The sequence below is a fragment of the Bos taurus genome, chromosome 16 (assembly GCF_002263795.3).
Source record: "Bos taurus isolate L1 Dominette 01449 registration number 42190680 breed Hereford chromosome 16, ARS-UCD2.0, whole genome shotgun sequence".
Lineage (NCBI taxonomy): Eukaryota > Metazoa > Chordata > Mammalia > Artiodactyla > Bovidae > Bos > Bos taurus.
In genome coordinates, this window is record NC_037343.1 from 65761156 (window position 1) to 65782708 (window position 21553).

Consider the following 21553-nt stretch of genomic DNA (forward strand, 5'->3'; position numbering starts at 1 on the left):
TTTGGAAATGAAAAACAAAACCAAAATCTCCCTGCTGCCGCTGCTACTAAGTCATGTCAGTCATGTCTGACTCTGCGACCCCATAGATGGCAGCCCACCAGGCTCCTCTGTCCCTGGGATTCTCTAGGCAAGAACACTGGAGTGGGTTGCCATTTCCTTCTCCAGTGCATGAAAGTGAAAAGTGAAAGTGAAGTTGCTCAATCGTGGCCGACTCTTCGAGACCCCATGGACTGTAGCCCACCAGGCTCCTCCGTCCATGGGATTTTCCAGGCAAGAGTACTGGAGTGGGGTGCCATTGCCTTCTCCAAAGAACTCCCTAGGTGTTTTGAAAAACACAAACAGATTATTTTGTCTGAAACAGAGCATGCATTTCATTGGGGTACGGGTATGAAAGAACCTCAGAAAGAAAGTCGACTGCCAAACCAGAAAGAAACCTGGAAGTTAAAGGACATTCAGTGCAAAAGGCAGAGTCAGTAAATTTCTGAGGGCAATTTGATAAAAATCATGCTTTAGTAAGATTAATTTTTAAGTCTCTGAAGCAAAAACTAGAGAGAGAAGAGTAAAATATACATTTATAATAGTTTATGAATACAATTATATTAGTTTCAACAATAAAGCAACAGTAAGAAATAAAATAAACAGAGTTTGGTAATGGCTGAGATGTCTGGCCCAGGTAAGAAGGAAAGAATAATACTGTTATTAATAATAAAGAATGAAATATATCAGAAGAGAGTTCTTTCCATCTTCAATAGCTCCTTTCCCTCTGCCTTAAATATAAAATTTTCTTGGGTGGGCGGGCGGGGAGCGGGGGGATAACTCCTAGGACTTCCCTGGTGGTTCAGTGGTTAAGAATCGACCTTGCAATTGCGACGCAGGGAACAAAGGTTCACTCCGTGGTTGAGGCACCCATGCTGTGGGGCAACTAAGCTTGCAAGCTGGAACTACTGAGTCGGCCTGCCACTAGAAAGAAGCTACCCTGCCACACCGAAGAGCCCATGGACTGCAATGAAAGACCCAATGCAGCCAAATAAATAAATAATAATAAAAACTCCCTCAACTGACTGTGCTTGTGCTGCCAACTCTCCTTAACTACAAACATAGAGGAAATCTTAAAATGAATGTCCCTATTCTTTCACCTACGTCGAATCCTTCTTCCCCTTTATTCTGCCACGTTAGATCCTTCAAGGCTCTGTTTACCCCTAATTATCCTAATGTTTGCTGGAACGTCTCCTTCTGAAACTTTTTTTTAGTATTTTTAATACCATATGCTATGTTGCGGTTCTCCTCCTAAGTCTCCGCACAATCTCCTTTTCACTGCTGTGCTTCCTCATTCCCCTCTGTCCTGTATTCTCTCAATATCCTCTCCTCTGGAGAGTGAACACCTACTCTACTGCTTCCACCACATCGTCTGCACAATAATTCTGGGCCCAAATTCTAGTCTGGCATTTGTTTCTTCCTTCTGCAGCATAACCTTATGCAATGACACAAAAAGTTTTAACAAATCTAAATTCTCACACCATTCAAATGCAAATTAACCAAAATGTTCATATAAATTTGTTATAGAGCTTGAAGCAATTATTTTTCCAGTCTCAAGCAGGTAAGGAACAATGGCTGGATCACAAAAATAGATTCTTTCAAAACAGCAAAGAAGTATACAAAGGCTGCCATATTTTTCAGAATTACTTACTCTTGGATAAGGAAGGCCACTGGTAGTATTGAAAGCTGGTAAAAGTTTGTAGCCCAATTGCTTTGCCATTTGGAGAAGCTCATCATTGTACCACTGCATGTACTCGCCTTTTTCTTTCAGCATGATTGCCAGTGAGTGTCCACCCAAAAGACCCCTACAACCAGAGAGATGAAACATTAGTCACATTGTACACATACTTACATATCATCACCTAAACAGATGTGGGTATCTTGCTACCAACAATTTAGAGTACATAAGGAACAATCACAGAAGAACATAATTTCTTACCTAACTCTGGCTACTCAGTTTGTGGCAAACCATTATAAAAACCATTATTAAATCATGGCCAGTATGAAAAAAAAAAAAGAATCAAATGTTGTAACTGTTGTAAAAGGTTTGGCCCTTGGAGAAGGGAATGGCAACCCACTCCAGTATTCTTGTCTGGAAAATCCCATGGAGAGAGGAGCCTGGTGGGCTACAGTCCACAGGGTTGAAAAAGAGTCAGACACGTCTGAGCGACTAAACAACGATGAAAGGGTTTGGCATTCTTAAATACCGTACATTTTCTTAAAAAACAACCTAGAATCATTTATCTTAATAAGTTTAACACATTTGATTTTAACAAATTTTAATTTTAATTATAGCACCCTGAAATCTCTTGACTTTTAGTGTAACATTAACAAAAATTCCCCACTCTTTATTAAATGTAATAGATTAATAAACTCTGTGAAAAGCTAAAAAACTATTTTTTAAATTTAACTGATGAATAGACTCACTTTGCCTGTGTGACAAAAGGAAATGAGTTACAGTAACACAAAAATAACCATTAAATATAAAAATGTAATAATGTTGAAACGTGAATTAATAAATCCTGCACTTCCTGTGTTCCAAGAATATTTCAAACTGTTAGTTCAAAGGTAATCCTATAAATTCAGTTTGGCTTGAAGAAGTGTTAAGGTTAGTAAAATAGATAAGCTGACAAAAAAACTGTGATGTAGCTAATATGCAAATACTTGACCTGTTGTCAGTCCTTTTTTAACAACATACAAGGATTACCTTTGATTTGAGTCTGCAACTATTTCCAAAGCTTGTTGCTAACTGTGCCACACATATAGCAGGGTCATTCCGCAGTCTCTGTGTTTTACAGTATCACACCTTTTATTTTTTAAACGTAAGAAATTTCTTGCTTTACTACCACCAAGAAATAAAGAGTATACCCTTATTCTTCTGTTATTAAAATCAGAGTTTACTATCTCACATACTTACCCAAGAACTCTGATGTTTGTTTCAAAGACTGATACAACTACATCATTATCTAAGTTAACATCTCTTAAAACTTTTCTCACTGCATCTTCAAATTCTTTAGTTTTATTTAATACCTAGGAGAAGAAAATTATTTAAAGTAAAGTTATTTTCAACCAAGACATAGAGAAATATCCTCAGAATGAGCTACTAATAGCAAGTTAATACCTTAAGATTATAAAAAATAACAGAAAAAATGTTTCCCTTAAGCATATTATAAAAATGTGATACTATCTAAAACTGAAAAAGATTAAATACCTATTTATATTGCAAGGAATCTTTATATACTTCTTTTTTTTAGACACACTGAAAAATCATTAGGACTTTAAAACAATCATCATCAGAACTGTTAGCTGGTGTGTATAACCCATGACCTAGAGCTGCAAGAGGTGAACTCTACTGGGATTTGCTTCCCAAGTCAAACAAAACAAAACCCACCCTATTCGTCAAATATCATTTTAAAACTTGCTTAGTCTCAGAAGAAAGCACATCCTCCAGGGAATGATCAATTGATCCTAAACCATACAACGCTTGCCATCTTCACCCCTTGGACATCAAGGCCCCTAACTGAGGAGGCAGTGCAATGTTGGGCTAAAGAACAAGCTCGGATTTGAATTCTGGTTCCTTAGTCTCATCTCTGAGGCTGTTCTTTCATCTATAAAAACAGGAAATACCTATCCTCAGAGGTTTATTTTCCTAAATGAGGTAATGCATGTAAAGCACTTTTAGTAGAGCACCTGATTTAGTAAGTGCTTGATACCATTACTATCTATTATTACCATTATTACCATGAGGGTCTATAATCCTGATGAAGCTAAGAACTCTGGATGCTTGCACTGAGCTCCAGAGGAGGGTCACTGTCATTACACAGGTTGTGTCGATTTTTCAGTCTAAATTAAGGTTGCACAAGTAGATGTTATTTAGATCTCAGGTCCATTAAAAGTAGTTTTCCTTTACTTGACTGTTTAATCTTTTTGTTTGATAATATTTTATAGTGTTTTCTCATCTGATCTGATACTTCACTAAAAATCCTAATCTAGGGACTTCCCTGGTGGTCCAGAGGTTAAGAATCTGCCTGCGAATGTAGGGTTGATCCCTGGTCTGGGAAGATTCCACATGCCAAGGAGCAACTAAATTGATGCACCCCAACTCCTAAGCCAGGGCTCTAGTGTCCGGGAGCCACAACTAATGAGCTGTTTTCCCCCTAACTACTGAAGCCCAAGCACTTAGTCTGCACTCTGCAATAAGAGAAGGCATGGCAATGAGAAGTCTGTGCCCCGCAACAAACAGCAGCCCCGACTCGCCACAATTAAAGCAAAGAAAGTTCGTGCACAGCAATGAAGACCTAGCACAGCCAAAAGGAAATAAAAATTTTTTTAATTCGAATTTAGGCATAAAACATAAGAGTGACTAAAGTTTAAGTAAAATTTAGAGTAAGCCTTGAGTGTAATATAATATAAAACCTGATTTTAAATTTAGTGCTTTTCTTTCTCAGTCTCAAAGTCCATGTAAATTCTGAAGCCACAAATGTGAATGTACAAAGACCTGTATCACTTCCGGGAGATACAACTGTTCTACTCACTCCTCACACACACGCACATCTTTTTAATGTAATTCTGTTCATCTTATTCTTTCAAAGACTATCTCCTGAGAATTTCTCCCAAGAATAGTACCTACACTATCTGTTTCAAAGAAGAATAAAAATGAGAGTTTTGTCCATAATTAGCTAAAAATTCATTCTAATAGCTCCATTAGTTGACGGGTTTCCTAAGCTTCTAACTGATGACAAAGAACAAATTCAGGTCTCTTCCCTTCCCCTCTTCAATCTGTTCAGTATCTTTCTCTCTGTAGATTTCATGGTAACGTTGACTTTAGGGGTAAATTTAAAGTTTTAGGTTTGATTTCATTACAATCAATAGAAACGAGATGTCTAGAATTATGAACAAGAGTTTAAATCGAAAGATCAAACTCTGACAACAGAAGTTCTACTTAACATATTGTGGTGTGACCAAAATAAAAACAATAAGGTTGCATCCTGTCCCAAGTGATATGTCCTCTACTATTTTCAAATAAAGAAACCACAAATCAAAAAATGATCACAGAGTAAATTAGACATATTAAATACTTGTATTGATAAAATGTACAACATTCCTTCTAAATGTAGGAAAAACTTTCAAACTTCTTTTAATCCTTCTGCTTAAGTAGATCTTAATAGGTATCTTAGATATCCAATCTAGGCCCTTCTGAAGTGAAAACAGGGGTCCAGAGAAGCTAGATAATTTGGCCAACGTCACATATTAATATTATATGATCACTTCCTGGTACTCCCTGCCACAGGGAGCAAGAACTCAGGTTACAGCAAACAGTGCTCTAAGTGTGGTCTGCTGACCAGCAGCAACAGCACCACCAAGTGGCAGTTTGTTAGAAAAACATTTCCTTGGGCCTGCCTTCAGTCTGCTCCATCACAACCTGCATTTTATTTTAGCAGATCCCCAGGTGATTTGTAGCAAACAAGTCTAAAAAGCACTGCATCATTACACATGGTTCTAAAACTTTAGCATATATTAGAATCATCTAGAAGCTTGTTTAAAAAAAAAAAAAACAACATTCCTGGGCATTACTCCCAGACTTTCTGATTCAACAGGCCCGGGATGAGGCTCTACAATCTGTATCTCTAACAAGTTGCCAGGTGATGCTGATGCTGGTAGTGCTGGAATCATATTTTGAGAACCACCGCCAAAGTGGTTTAATTTCAAAGAGGAACAGAACCTATTTATAATAATGGCTGCTCAACTAGAGACCAGTAGACTTCTAAATATAGGGAAGTTATGCAGCCTAGAAACACATTTTCTCCTTCATTTCTGATAAAAAATTTTAAAACACATAGAATATCTGAGGTTCAGGTTCATAAAAATCAGTAAGAGCTTCGAGATGATGAAGAGCTTCCAGTATATAAGGATAAAGCCAAGATGACAGAATGAGAAACAAATGTACATCCACCTATGGTCTTTCCTAATACACAGCTACTGCCCCTCACTCACTCCCCTGTATCAAGACAGACATGAGGTGTATCACCCAGCTACACTTATAAATAAATAACACCACTTAGCTTCTCCCAGGGTGGCAATTTGTGTCTCCTGGGATACCTATTTATCTTTTTCTCTTCTCCTAACATAGCAGAACACATAGGACTACTAAACCAAAAATAAGGTACACAAGAGTCTCTCTTATAGTCATTATAATATGGTTCACACATTCCTTTTATTTCTGAAAAATGAAATCACCACTTTCAAAACTCTGATACAGCTAAAAAAGGTCTCAATAATCATGGGCTTCTCAACAAAAAATGTCTCAACTATGGTTAAATTTTATAAACAAAGAGAAGCTTTAGAGAAATACATAATAATGCCAGGTCCCACTTCAGGAAAATTAAATCAGAACAACTTGGGAGAGAAGGATTATTTTTTAAACTTCCTAAGTAATATTCCTAAGATGCTGATATAGTTGAGAGTCTCTGATTAAAAAAGAAAAGAGAAAAGAATCACCCAGTGAAATAAAAATATAGAAACAGTACTGGGAAGAAAAGCCAGGCTCTCAAAATTTTCTGCCACCACAAAGATTTTTTGTTGTGTTTTTAAAAATATTAATCAATACTTTAGATATTAATTCAACTTTGAGAATTATGACTTAAGTAAAATTCTGAAACAAGCCTATTTTTATACCATAAATGATCTGAGAGTAAAAAACTAGAAAGATACTACATTCAGAAATCATGACAGCTGGAACTGAGCCATTCCCCTCTGCCATCACAAACCACCCCCAACGAGAATTAATTTAAATAACTTTGCCTCCCATCAGGTCTAAAAGGAGTGCTAAGTAGTGATCACTTGGTATTTAAAATCATTTTTGAGAAAGAAGTAAAATTTTAATGGACCTAACATATAAAAATTTTAATTTAACAATTTCAGTATCATTGCAGCATGTCTTTCTGGAACAAGAATATCAAGAGCATTTTTTAGAATTACTTTCTTCCAATAGCTTCAATCTACTTGTCCAAAAGGAAACAACTTTTCTGATTAAGGGGCCACCATGTAAGCTAACATACCTATAAATTTTGAGTATCTCCATGATTCTATATAATTTCACTTGACATTCACATGACATTATCAACTTAATAATATGAAAGATTTATTTTGAAGCAAAGATCAAATTATCTTAAATTCTGAAAACTTTTATTTCAGACTTACTGTACTACAATTATATTCATAGTACTTGAGCACACATATTATGAAATTCATAAAATAATTTAAGAAGAATCAAACCTACCACAAGAGTATCCAAAGAATCAATCAGTGTCAGGGAAAATCTATGACACAAGTATAGTGAGATACAAAACATTAGAATTCTGAATATTTGTATTCATGAACATATAAGACATTATCTGAATCCTACTGAGACTGGAAGTTTCCATTATTCCATTAACTAGTACTTTCATGCATCTACAGTACCATGTAACCTATAAAACACTAAAAGAACCTGAAAAGCCTTAACATCACATTTAGATTAGGCATAACGACAAATCTTTCAAAGTGAACAGAAATATTCATCAGCTCTTTTAAAAGCAAATAAAAAATATTAATGCATCAACACCTTGTAAGTGTCAACAACTATATACATTCTAAAAGTCACATTCATCTTAACAAGCAACTCAACTTTTCACTGATCTAAGAGGTAAACTGATTCATATTGTACAAAAGATAACAGAAAGGAATAAAGGAATTTAACGGGATACTTAAAACAGTCTTGAAATTTAACCAATTCCCAGATTCACAATTACACACTGCCTCTAAGATGCCTTAAGACTTGAGAACTTTGAGCTGCCATGTTATGCCCTTTGTTAATACTCACTTTCCCAAGGCATCATCAACATCACCCCGACTTGGCTCCTGGCCTCTAACGCGACCTCTGCAGGTCAAAGGCATGAGTTCATCCGCTGGGTAAGCATGTTCCTGCAAGGAAAGTCTTAGTGAGTCACTAAGGAAAGTAAGAGAAAAGTGCACATCTTTTAGAGAACATAACTTTTCAGTTTTTTTTAACAAACATTAATCAAAAGTTTTACTATTCTTACAGTCCATGAAACCTTAAAAGAAAACTTTTTAGCCATAAATATGTACTTGTAAATACAAGAAAATATTTCCTTAAAACTCTAACAACAATCCGTTTCCCCTCCACCCAATCTCACTTCCCAGAGAGATAACTGCTGTTACAACTGGCATTTATCATTCCAGACCTATCCACATACATAGAAATACATGTACATACATCACTTAAAAATTCCATTTACAAAGGTACTCATGCCATATGCACACACTGTCCTAAAATGTGTTCACTTAAATCACTCTGGGGTTTTTCATGCTGCAATTCTACAGATGTATTTTATTCTTTTTAATAATTGCATAGTGATAGTTCAATATTAACTAATATTATTGAGTACTTACGTTCTAAGCACTGTTCTATATATTTTAGTTTTTTTAACTTATCACATAACCCTCTGAAACAAATTCCATCATTTCTGTTTTGTAGATGAGAAAACTGAGGGCCGGAGAAATTAACTAAGCCTACGTCATGCAACCAGTAAATGATGGATCCAGAATGCAAACGTGGCAATCTGATTCCAGAGCCCATACACTTGACAGGACCTGCTCCTCATGGTATTCCCCAAAGTATGGATACTGATGAACATGTAGGCTGAACGCAATTTTTTACTGTATAAACAATGCTTCAGTAAACAGCTATATGTCCATATCTCTTGTACATATGCTTGTACTCTATGGATTAAATCTCTAAAACCAGACCCAGTGGGCCAAAGGTACAGATATTTCATTTTTTCTGTGCTGTACTTATCCAACTTATCAGTCATATCCAACTCTTTTCAACCTCATGGACTGTAGCCCGCCAGGCTCCTCTGTCCATGGGGATTCTCCAGGCAAGAACACTGGAGTGGGTTGCCATGCCCTCCTCCACGGGATCTTCCCAACCTAGGGACTGACCCCAGGTCTGCCACATTGCAGGCAGACTCTTTACCGTCTGAGCCACCAGGGAAGCCCAAGAACACTAGAGCCTATCCCTCTTCCAGGAGACCTTCCTGACCCAGGAAATCATACCGGAGTCTCCTGCATTGCAGGCAGATTCCTTATCAGCTGAGGTACCAAGGAAGCCCCTTCATTTTTGCTGCTGCTGCTAAGTCACTTCAGTCGTGTCCGACTAGCTACTATCAAACTGAAGACAAAGATACAACACTTAACAACACTCTTAACAACACTCTCAGGCAATGATCAACAGTTTACATTTTGCCAATCTCCTGGATAAAAAATGATATCTCAAGTTTCATTACAAATAAGGATAAATATCTTTCTGCATTAGCCATTGCTATTTCTTTTCAGAAATGTCTATTTATACCTTTGTTTATTTTCTATTGGTTGTCTGACTCCTTATACATTGTTATGTAAACATTTTTTCTATCTTTCCTTTGGCTTTTAACTTTGTTTACGGTACTTTTTACTTTAATCTTTAAATATGTAATTAAATCTATTAGTTTCTTCATGGTTTCTAAATTTGGGGCACAGTTAATAAGGCCATCTTGGGTCTCTGAAAACAGCACACTTATGATTTTATTTTTTATACGTCTAGATAATTACTCCATCTGGAATCTAATTTTGCTTATAATGTGAAGTGGGAATGTACTTGTATTTCCTCCCCCAAATAGCCAATTTCCTAAATATCACTTTTTAAACAATTCATCCTTTCCCTAACTGCTTGAAATATAGCTTATAAAGTATCTACATGAACACACATTTTCATAGCCTCTACTTTGTTCTACAGACCTAGTTCCTACTCCTATTGCCCTACAGACCTATTTGTTTTACAAACCTACTTCCTGCTTCGAAACCACTGTCTTAATCAGTCTTTGCAACACGCCTTGCTACTTGGTTAAGCAATTCACTCCCCCCAGTTATTTTGTTCTAAATTTTCTTAATGAGTTTTTCAAGTTTACTCTTCTGGATAATTTTTAAATTTCCTTAAAATTCCATTGAAATTTTAATTGAAAGAGTCTAAATTATGGAGAATTGATATTTTTTACCAACTGAATCTTCCTATCTAGGACTACTGTATCAATATACTAGTTCAAATCTTCTTTTATGAATTCAGTTTCCACCACAGGTCACATACATTTCTTAATCTTTATTAATAGGTACTTTTTATTGAAACAGGTTGATGTACAAAATTATGTTAGTTTCGGGTATATAACACAATGACTCAACTAATAGGCATTTTATAGCTTGGCCTATTATTGAGTAGATTTTTTGGATGAGCAACCATGACAGCGTATGTCTAGTCTAAATTATAATGAAGCACACACAAGGATCCTCCCTCTTGTCTACTACACAGTGAATTGTTGTATAATTTTTTTCAATACATAGCTAACCTAGATAGCATATTAAAAAGCAGAGACAGGACTTTGCCAACAAAGGTCCGTCTAGTCAAGGCTATGGTTTTTCCAGTGGTCATGTATGGATGTGAGAGTTGGACTGTGAAGAAGGCTGAGCGCCGAAGAATTGATGCTTTTGAACTGTGGTGTTGGAGAAGACTCTTGAGAGTCCCTTAGACTGCAAGGAGATCCAACCAGTCCATCCTAAAGGAGATCAGTCCTGGTGTTTATTGGAAGGACTGATGCTAAAGCTGAAATTCCAGTACTTTGGCCACCTCATGAGAAGAGTTAACTCGCTGGAAAAAACCCTAATGCTGGGAGGGATTGGGGGCAAGAGGAGAAGGGGACAACAGAGGATGAGATGGCTGGATGGCATCACCAACTCGATGGACATGAGTTTGAGTGAACTCCAGGAGTTGGTGATGGACAGGGAGGCCTGGTGTGCTGTAGTCCATGCGGTCGCAAAGAGTCAGACACGACTGAGCAACTGAACTGAACTGAAGCTTGAAAGTAAGAAACTTTCCAATACCAAAACTGAATAGTGGAGTGAGAAGACAAAGCTGCACTGACCACAACATGGGCATTAGGAATAAAGACAGGCTTTAAAGGGAAATATGTTAACACCCAAAGTGTCGGAGAGTTGATGTTGTTGGCCCTCCATGCATGGCTATAGCCAATGAAGTAGGTTCTTTAAGTTAACAGTTGCTTCAATGAAATTGGACTGAAATCTCCAATTACTTGGCTGCACATCTTAGAAACGGAGAGAAACAAGAAAAGCTTGCTAAACTTTATAATCTCTTTAACCAGGGGACTGTCCCTAAAAGAGTCCCCCAAAACTAATAAAATGTGACTATAAGAAACATTTAGAAGTGAGAATCACTGTATTACATATTTCAATTTTAGATAATACTTACCTGACAATAATAATAATACCTGACAAGGATAACAGGATTAATATACTCACCCTTTTCCCTAACTTGAGATTTTTATCGATTATATTATTATAAACAGTTTTCACTTTACATGTTTTCACTATACACACACAAATTGAGATTCACAATTTAAACTTTCAGCAACATGGTTCAAATTCCAGGTACCATTGTATTTTTAAATAATTGCACAGAATGCAAACTGAAGTGCCAGTTCTTCAATCCACAAATTGCTACATAAATACCAGATGCTTCTTGTGATCAGCGATCAATCACATAACTTCTTTCGAAGTGGAACTAGTGATTGATCACGGTGTATTTTTTAGTTCAGACAGCAAGCATGAAGTTATATGTCTCCTTGTCACCTAGTGATAATCCTACATGACAGTTTAACAGTTTATAAAAATAGATAATCAAAAGAGGAAATTAATCAATGAGGACGAAAGCTCACAAAGAAATGAAAAGTGGAAACACTGAAAGTGAAATTCACATTGAACATAAAAGATATTACAGAAGAAACAGCTGACCATGGAACGTTGATACTGCTGTCACTGAAGCAGTATCTAGACATGCAGCCAGAGGAATTCAGTAAAGGCCAAATTATCCACACAGACGAAAAAAGTGGTTGTGACATAATAATGCCTGCAGAAATTTCATGACACAGAGGGAAAAGGATAAAATTTTTGAAGTGGGCCCAAATTTTGAAATTTCTGTATCTACCACACCAGGTATAGCAGAGATTTATGTTGTATCTTAAGTCATACAACAAGGCGGCGGCAAGCAAGGCGAGTCCTGTTCTAACTTCTCTTAGTGAGGTTTTTACAAAGAAATAATACTTCAATTCCAAAGTCTCTAATATTTTGAATAACGGTACACTAAATATTAGTTTTAGCTATTTCAAAAATTTCTCTGTACATTTATAATTATCAGAAAGAAAATTTTAAATGCTTTGACAAAGATTTTTTTTAAAGGTTTATAACATTTATAGTCTGATCTGGAATCATAATTTCCCCAGTTACCAGCGTGAGAATTCTACTTAACTGGAATCAATGCACACCACTTTTTTTGGCGCCTCCATTCCTGAAGTTTTTATCTCTTGGGTGCCTGAACTTTGTCCTTAGGTAAGTTATTTTTGTTTACTTTAAAATAGAGTCATCAGTACTGTTATTTCTGGGTTAAGCTGGCTCTTGCCTTACACTTGAAGAACAATCCAAATGATTATAAAATGCCTGAAACATATTTTCTCTCCTTCAGAAGTTTGAAAATACGATTCCACTTTTCTTGCATTCATGAAATATCACCGTGGCAAAGTTTCTAAGACTACTCTGATCCTTTATACCTGGAATCTGACTTGTTCCTCCTATACCTGTATGCCATATGATTCTGAATTCTAAAAATTCAACCAAAGTATTCCTGACCCCCAATGTCCAGCTCTATCCTCCTGCCTCTCACTTAATTATCTAGATTCCAAACTCATTACCATGTTTGCAGCAAAAAAAAAAAAAGAGGTCAGGAACACTACACAGATGGTCACACAAAAGGAAAGACCAAAACAAAAAAATTAGACTAAACACAAAAAGACTTGCAGCCTGCAATCCTTCAGGTTATTTTAAAAACTTCGGTGTTCTACAATGATTTATTTCCTGAGGAAAGGATTCCAGGTAACAAATGCTTTTATATAATTAGAATCCATATGCAGCTACCAAATTCTGAATTCAATATTTTATAATTTTAATATTATATATATATATTTTAGTAAAATTCCTAATTACTTTTGCATGTGGCTTTGAGATGTCAAGTTCCTAATTACTTTTTAATTCCAACAGAACCATGATTTACCAAAATGCACAATATTTTTAATGCTTTATAGTTTTATATTTAACACATATAAAAAACACTTAGAAGTAACTCAAGTAACATTTTTTAAAACTTGCTTATGTATTTTGAAAGATACTACATAAGAGATCATTCAAATGTTAATTTGATTGTAGAGAGCTCTTTTTAAATGGCTGCTTAGAAAGCTTGACAATACTATTTTTAGGGTTTTGCAAAACACAATCACCTTTATCTGAAATTAAATATGAAACTCAAACCCTAAGCTTATCCAGGTAAGAAAAATATTATTAGTAACTGAAAACCAGAATAATCAAATAAGAGAGCTTTGAACCAGGTGTAAAAATACTTTATGTCCCCCTGTTTCAACATTAAGGACAGAAACAAAACCACAACCTTTTCTTCTGGTTAACCACAAAGCAAATTACAGTTGGTTTGCATAATTTCAGAGCAATGCATGTGTGTGTGTGCTTAGTCACTCAGTCATGTCCAACTCTTTGCAACTCTGCCAGGCTCCTCTGTCCACAGGATTCTCCAGGCAAGAACACTGGAGTGGGTCGCTATGCCCTCCTCCAGGGGATCTTCCCAACCCAGGGATCAAACCCAGGTCTCCCCAATTGCAGGCAGATTCTTTACCGCCTGAGCCACCAGGGAATCATAAAGCAAACTACAGTTGATTTGCATAATTTCACAGCAATGCACACATGGCAAATTTGGCTGAGGTTACAGTAATTCTTTCTCTTCAATGTACTGCCAGAACAAAGTATAAGAATTTTCATACTGCTAATGACTAACAGCCAAGAAAATAAAAAAAAAACCTTTAAAAATTATCACTAAAAATAAAACTCAGGTGGTAAAGTCCTATATCAATTAAGTATTGATAGAACATGTGCTTGGCTAAAAGCAAGAGCAAAAACATAAAACAAAACACAGTAGACTCTCCACATCAAATTCTAAATTTACTAGCATTTTGATACAACTGCTTCAAAACACTCCAATCAGGGACTTCCTTTGTGGCTCAGTGGTAAAGAATCTACCTGTCAATGTAGGAGGCTTGGGTTCAATCCCTGATCTGGGAAAGATCCCACATCCCATGGAGCAACTCAGCCTGTAGACAACAACTATCGAGCTAGAGCCCGGAAATCCCAACTACTGAAGCCTGCGAGCCCTAGAGCCTGTGCTCCTCAGCAGAGAAGCCACCGCAACGAGAAGCCCGAGCACCACAAATAGAGTGTAGCCCTTGCTCTTCACAGCTAGAGAAAAGCCCGAGTAGTAACAAAGACCCAGTGCAGCGAAAAAATAAACAAACATATACAATTTTAAAACACTCAAATCAGGACTTTTCTGCTGGTCCCTGCCAATGCAGGGAACATGGATTCGATCCCTGGTCCGGGGAGATTCCACATGCCTCAGGACAACTAAGCTTGTGCGCCACAACCACTAAGCCCACGTGCTGCAACTACAGAGCCCGTGCCCTAGAGCCTGTGCTCTGCAACGGGAGAAGCCACCAGAATGAGAAGCCCTCAGACTCAAATGAAGAGCAGCCCCACTCACTGCAACTAGAGACAGCCTGCGCAGCAACAAACACCCAGCACAGCCATAAATAAATACATAATTAAAAAAAAAAAAAAAAAAACACTCAAAGCAGCATCCAAACTGACTTTTCAGTAAAGCCAATTCCAAAAACTAGCCAAAGGGAAGAGACTTTACTAAAATCAATAATAAGACAAAAGTACTGTTTATTTATAATAGTGAGCTACTGAAGACACCAAATCTATTTAATTCCCCATAAAATTATATACATTTTAAATGTTTTATTCCAGATCTTTATTGTTAAACACCTCACCTCCCTTCTTGAGGCAGGTAAGATATTCCTTCCTAAAACAAAAACTAAATGATATCTAATAAACCCTCTATTATATATAGATAGCATATGCTAGTACTGACTGAACTTACATAATTTTTCAGTTCTCTTTTCACCCCAAATCAAATATTCCTTTTCCCCTTTGTTCACTACTTATACTCACTTAGCCATGTTTCAGGTGTTTAGGATTCCATTTATCTAAACTATTAAATTATTAATACTTCTACCCTGAACATATGGTCCTTTGAGCACTATATTTTATGAAATGTTTCTCAGCACTGAGGAGAAATAAGTAACAAAACTGCAATTATCTGATAAGATTTTAGATTAAGCACAGAGTAGAATGCTGGCAAGCTTTAGAAGTCTGTACTCAAAATAAGAACAAAAGTTTCCAAATTCTTCAATGTATGTTAATCAATTTGGTTTGATCAATGATAAACTGAACTTAAGAAATAATATTACATGGAATAAATGATAATAAATAATAATGTGGTAATGAAATAAAGTCTTGCTACCAACAGATATTTTTAGCAAGATTATTATCAATAATGCAGAAAAAGTATTTGACAAAATTTAATAAATAACCTGTGATGATGAAAATTTTCAGCAAGCTAGAAATAGAAAGGACCTGAATACAGAGCATCTATGAAAAACCCACAGCTAATATCATACTTAACAGGGAAAGGCTAACTGCTTTTGTCACAAGATTAGGAGTAAGACAAGGATCTCACATTTCTTTTAAACATCATACAAGAAGTCCTAGCTACTGCTCTAAGAAAAAACAAAATAGTTTGGAGGAAGAAGGAAGAATCTTTTTTTGCAGATCACATGACTGACCATGTAGGAAACCTTATGGAATCTACCAAAAAAGCTACTAAAAATCATACATGAATTTAGCAAGGATCTCAAGTTATCAGAAAAAAGTTGTATTTCTGTATGAAATCAATGGACAACTGGGAATTAAAATTTGAAAGACCATAATTTACAAGAGCATTAAAAATATGAAATACTTATGAATAAATTTAACAAGAGATGTGCAAGAACTGTACACTGCAAAGAACAAAACACTGCTAACATTAAGAACTAAATAAATGTACACAGACACTATATTTATGGATTAAAAGACTTGATACTATTAAGAAGTCAAACTCTCCAAACTGATGTATAGATTTCAACATAATCCCAATCAGTATCTCCATAGGCTATGTTTTTTTTTTAGAAATTGACAATATGATTCCAAAATTTACATGAAAATGCAAAATATGTAAAATATTCAAAACAATTTTGAAAAAGAACAAAGCTGAAAGACTTACACTGCCTGATTTCAGGACTTAATATCACTTAATTCAAGACTGATACAGATGGACTAATAGATATTTAGATCAGTGGGAAAAAAGATACAGAGTTTAGAAATACACCCAAGCATATAAAGTTAACTGATTTTACAAAGGTGCCAAAGTAATTCTGTGGGAGAAGGATACTCTTTTCAACAAACCGTGCTAGAATAATGGGATATCCACAAAGAAAAAAATATAAACAAAGCTTTACCTCACACCATATATACAAACATTAACTCAGAATGAGTAGTAGATCTCACTGAAAAAGCTAAAATCATTAAAACACCTAGAAGAAAACAGGAAAATCTTTGTGACTCTGGGCTAGGCAAATATTTTTTTAGGTAGGGTATAAAAGGCATAAGTCATAAAAGAAAAAAGAATAAATTGGACTCGGTCACAAGTTAAAACATTTATACTTCAAAAGACATTAAGAAAATTAAAAGGCAAAGTACAGACGGGAAGAAAATATCTGTAAAACATACATATGATAAAGGACTAATATCCAGAAAATAATATATCTCTTATGACTCAGTTATAACAGGACAAATGACCTGATTTTAAAATAGCAAGAGATTTGAACAGATGTTTCACCAAAAAAAGATACACTAAACATATGGAAAGATTTTCAACATCATTAGTCATCAGGAAAAATAAAACTAAAATCACAACAAAATACCACTACACACCCACTAGAATAGCTAAAATTAAAAAGACTGAAAATACCAAGTGTTGGAGAAGATGCAGAGTAACTGAAACTCTTAAATTGCTCATAAGGAATGCAATATGTTACAGCCATTTTAGAAAAGTCTGGCAGTTTCTTATAAAAAATTAAATTTACCCTTCCCATAGGACCCAGCAATCCCATTCCTAAGTATGTAAATGAATGTCCACATAAAAATCTGCATTCTCAAATTCACAGCAGTCTTTTAATAAGAGCCAAAGACTATAATCATTCTAAATATTTATCAACTAGTGAATGGTGTTTTGCCAAATCAACAAATACTAGTGAGCAATAAGTAGGAACTATAATATCTCCAACAACATGGACAAACCTCAAAAGCATCACACCTCAGGAAAGAATGTGAACCAAAATACTACATACATATTCTAAGAGGCCACTAATATGAAGTCCTAGAAAAGGGAAAACTAGTGACAGAGACCAGATCACAACGGTTGCTAGAGGTCAGAGGTGGAGAAAAGGAACTGATTGCAGAGGAGCATGAGAGAGCTTCTGGGGAGATGGAAATGTTCTGTATCATAAATGTGGTGCCAGTTAAATAACTGTGTTCAACTGTACAACACAGAACCATGCATTTGAAATCGGAAATTCTTTTCTCTGTAAATTCTACCTAAATATATAGGAAGATGTGGTTCTATTGAGTCAAAATCCTACACAGAGTATTACGGTATGATTTAAGAAACAAACAAAAAAACCAACGAGAAGACAATATAGAATTTAAGTCACTTTGGCAGTTGTTTTAGAATGTTCTAAAAGTAGAGGCCAAGGAACAATGATTAATAAAAGGTAGTCCTATAATCGTTTACACACAAAAATTGCACATACACATGTATTTGTATCTGCCCTCCTCCTGACCATTAATACCACTTTTAAACTTATTTATAGAATTACTCTTTTTAAGAAACTATCAAAAAGAAACACTGGTACAGTTTCAAATTAAAATATGGAAAAGTTCTGAAGGTGGATGGTGATATTTGCAGAACAATGTGAACATAATTAATGCCATACACTTAAAAAGGGTTTAAACGGTAAAATTTTATGTATATTTTAACCATAATGAAAAATGTTTTTTTAAAAATCAGGAAAAAATATTTCTAAGAAAGCTTACACAAATCTGAAAATTCGTAAGAAGTTACATTTTAAAACAGTTCCTTTTGTTTAAAGGATACTGATTTTTCTTTGAACTGTGCACTCACAAAGATGAAGTAAAGTGAAGTCACTCAATTGTGTCTGTCTCTTCGCAATCCCATAGACTGTAGCCTACCAGGCTCCTCCACCCATGGGATTTTCCAGTCAAGAGTATTGGAGTGGGATGCCATTTCCTTCTCCAGAAGATCTTCCTGACTTAGGGACTGAACCTGGGTCTCCCGCATTGCGGGCAGATGCTCTACCGTCTGAGCCATGAGGGAAGCCCATGCACTCATGAAAGCAAGCTTAAAGGTGAATAGGTATGATGCTCCTAGCTAAAGGAAACTGTGCTACTGTGCTTACCAACTCTTTCAGAATTTATTTATAATGTTTAGTTCTCTACCAAGGTAGTTTCTGTTTATAATAGTTGATAAATGAGTTGTCTATAGTCAACAGGAAAAACATTAGAAGACAGAGATCATCAGATCAGGGAGCTCAGATCCAAAACAGTTCTGTATTTGGTGGCCTAAATACATGTATTTTGTCATCTAATTTAGTCTGCAGACTGGCCTCAGCGCAAATACTAAAAACAAGCTAATAGAAGCCCTAAAGTGGCTGTGGTCTAAGGTTAAATAAGGTCGCACAAGAACTGCCAAAAAACACATCTAATTTCATTTTATTTGGGGAAAAAAGGAAGTCATCTGTGCAATTCACTGCGGATAAACCGCAGTTTGAGGCTAGAGATCTGTCAAGTACATTCGTTATAATTGTTAGTATTTATGCTACTGTGTGCTTAGTTGCTCAGTTGTGTCCTATTCTTTGTGACCCCATGGACTGCAGCCCACCAGGCTTCTCTGGCCATGGAATTCTCAAGGCAAGAATACTGGAGTGGGTAGTAGTCATTTCCTTCTCCAGGGAATCTTCCCAACCCAGGGATTGAAACCAGGTCTCCTGCATTGCAGGCAGATTCTTTACTATCTGTGCCACCAGGGAAGCTCCTTATGATGCTGAGATAGCCCCAAATAATATTCTTAGTTGATAAAATGCATGTATTCTATGCCTCTTGAGTCGTGTCTCTTTGTGACTTTATGGACTGTAGCCCGCCAGGTTCCTCTCTGTCCACGGGATTCTCAAGGCAAGAATACTGGAGTGGGTTGCCATGCCCTCCTCCACAGGATCTACTCAACCCAGGGATCAAACCCAGGTCTCCTGCATTGTGGATTCTTTACCATCTGAGCCACCAGGGAAGTCCAAGAATACTGGAGTAGGTAGCTTATCCCTTCTCCAAGGGATCTTTCCGAGTCAGGAAATCAAGCCAGGGTCTTCTGCATTGCAGATGGATTCTTTACCAGCTGAGCTACCAACTGATAAAATCAGAAAAGTCTTGGATGTAACACCAGAAAAGTCTTGCAGTAACACAAAGATTTAGTAATCTACCTAAGGCTGGCAGGGCATTGTTATTGAAAAATAACATTACTAGAACCTGGGGAATCATAAAGAAAAACAAAGTTCAAAGACGACATGCCTCGAACAGGAAAGAATGAGTGTGTTTGAAGAAAGTTCTATGCACCATGTAGGGAAGGAGTTCTGAGTTAAAGGCTCAATAAATTTTAGGAGGGCCATTTCAGTCTCAGGTAGACAATGAATTGCTAGCAGCCGTCATGATACCGGCAGTAGCTGGTAGCAGTAAACACGTAGTGTTTCCTATCTGCTGGACACAAATTCCAAGTACTTTAATTATATTAACTTGCTTAATCTTTAAAACATTGTGAGGCAGGCAAACCATTTGAGAGAGATGAAGAAACAGGTCCAGGGAGATGAGGTGACTTTCCCATTGTAATCCAGCTGGCAGAGCTACCGCAGGGTGTCCTGCTCCATTTCCAGAGTTTTTGCTTTTAATATTATTCTGCTTGTCTTTGGAAAATAATATTGTTTTCCCAGAACCAAGAAAGTTAAAAGAATTGCTGTAATTGTGTATTAGACTGGAGAGTAATATTTTTTAAGTCTAGTAAGAAATGAAAAGTTTTCAACATTTATTTAAAAGCCATTTTAGCATAGAAGGCAACTGACTACAGCAAACAGAGTTGTACATCCCCAAATTAACCATTAACGTACTTCCTTGGAGAATGCGATGGCACCCCACTCCAGTAGTCTTGCCTGGAACATCCCACGGACAGAGGAGCATGGTAGGCTATAGTCCATGGGGTCACAAAGAGTCAGACACGACTGAGCGACTTCACTTTTATTTCACTTTATACTTTTAATAAAATTTATTAAACAATTTCTGATTTTAAAAGGTAAAGATATATCACAATAATCAAATGCAAAAAAAAAACCCATTTGATTATACCTTCATAAGAATTCAAGTCAATGCTTTCAAGAACAAAAAAACAAAAAAACCATTCATGTACCAGGTAGGGAACCAGCTGGGCTTCCCTGGTAGCTCTGCCTGCAATGCAACAGAACTGAGTTTGATCCCTGGGTCGGGAAGATCCTTAGAGAAGAGAAGGGCTACCCACTCAAGTATTCCTGCCTGGTGAATTCCACAGACAGAGGAGGCTGGCACACTACAGTCCATGGGGTCACAAAGAGTTGGACACAACTAAGCAACTAACATTTTCACTTCATTTTTTCATGATGCCAGTTAAATATAGGACATATAGACGATGAATTTATTAAAAAGTAAAGAAAAGGCCCTGTGATCTCAAAAATCTTATACTCTACAATAATCCTTTGTACTCATCCCCATTTTTCATAGGAAGACACTGCCCAAGGGAGTTAAATGATCTGTTTAAGGTTCAAGCTAAATAACTGATATAGGATTTGAACTCAAACTCATCTAACTCCAAAATCTATATATACTTTTACTCTATAACAAGCTAATAGTGTTTCTGAGTATAGGAACTAGAAAAAAATTGCAACTGACTTCACATAACAAGTACAACGTACCTGGTCTCTGTTTAACATTTTAGAACCGTTTCATGTTAGCTGAGAACTTGAAAAGGGGAAGTGTGAATTCTAGACTAAATCTTGGGTTACAAACCTCACACAGTTTGAGCACAGCACAAGTATACTGCAAGAGTCACTCATGTCGTAAAATAGTTGAACATTTTAAAATACATATTGCAGTGGACTGCAGATGGGTATGACTCCACTGGAAAAATGGAGGGCTAGGGGTGTTAATTCCAAGAGTTTCTGGTCTTTGGAACTGAAATCCCTCTCCTTTAGATCTTGCAGGCAGATGA

At 36.3% G+C, this 21553-nt stretch overlaps 1 protein-coding gene across 4 annotated transcripts in view; it reads right to left on the reverse strand.

Moving 5' to 3' along the window:
* Positions 1-21553, reverse strand: part of EDEM3 (ER degradation enhancing alpha-mannosidase like protein 3) — a 72781-nt gene that overhangs the window by 41603 nt on the left and 9625 nt on the right. For all 4 annotated transcript variants that reach the window (NM_001205853.3, XM_059875394.1, XM_059875393.1 and 1 more), the window contains exons 3-6: positions 7898-7998; positions 7316-7355; positions 2954-3066; positions 1688-1841 (exon numbers count right to left, since the gene is read on the reverse strand). In NM_001205853.3, coding sequence (NP_001192782.2) covers positions 1688-1841; positions 2954-3066; positions 7316-7355; positions 7898-7998 — 408 coding nt within the window. The remainder of the gene's footprint in view (positions 1-1687; positions 1842-2953; positions 3067-7315; positions 7356-7897; positions 7999-21553) is intronic.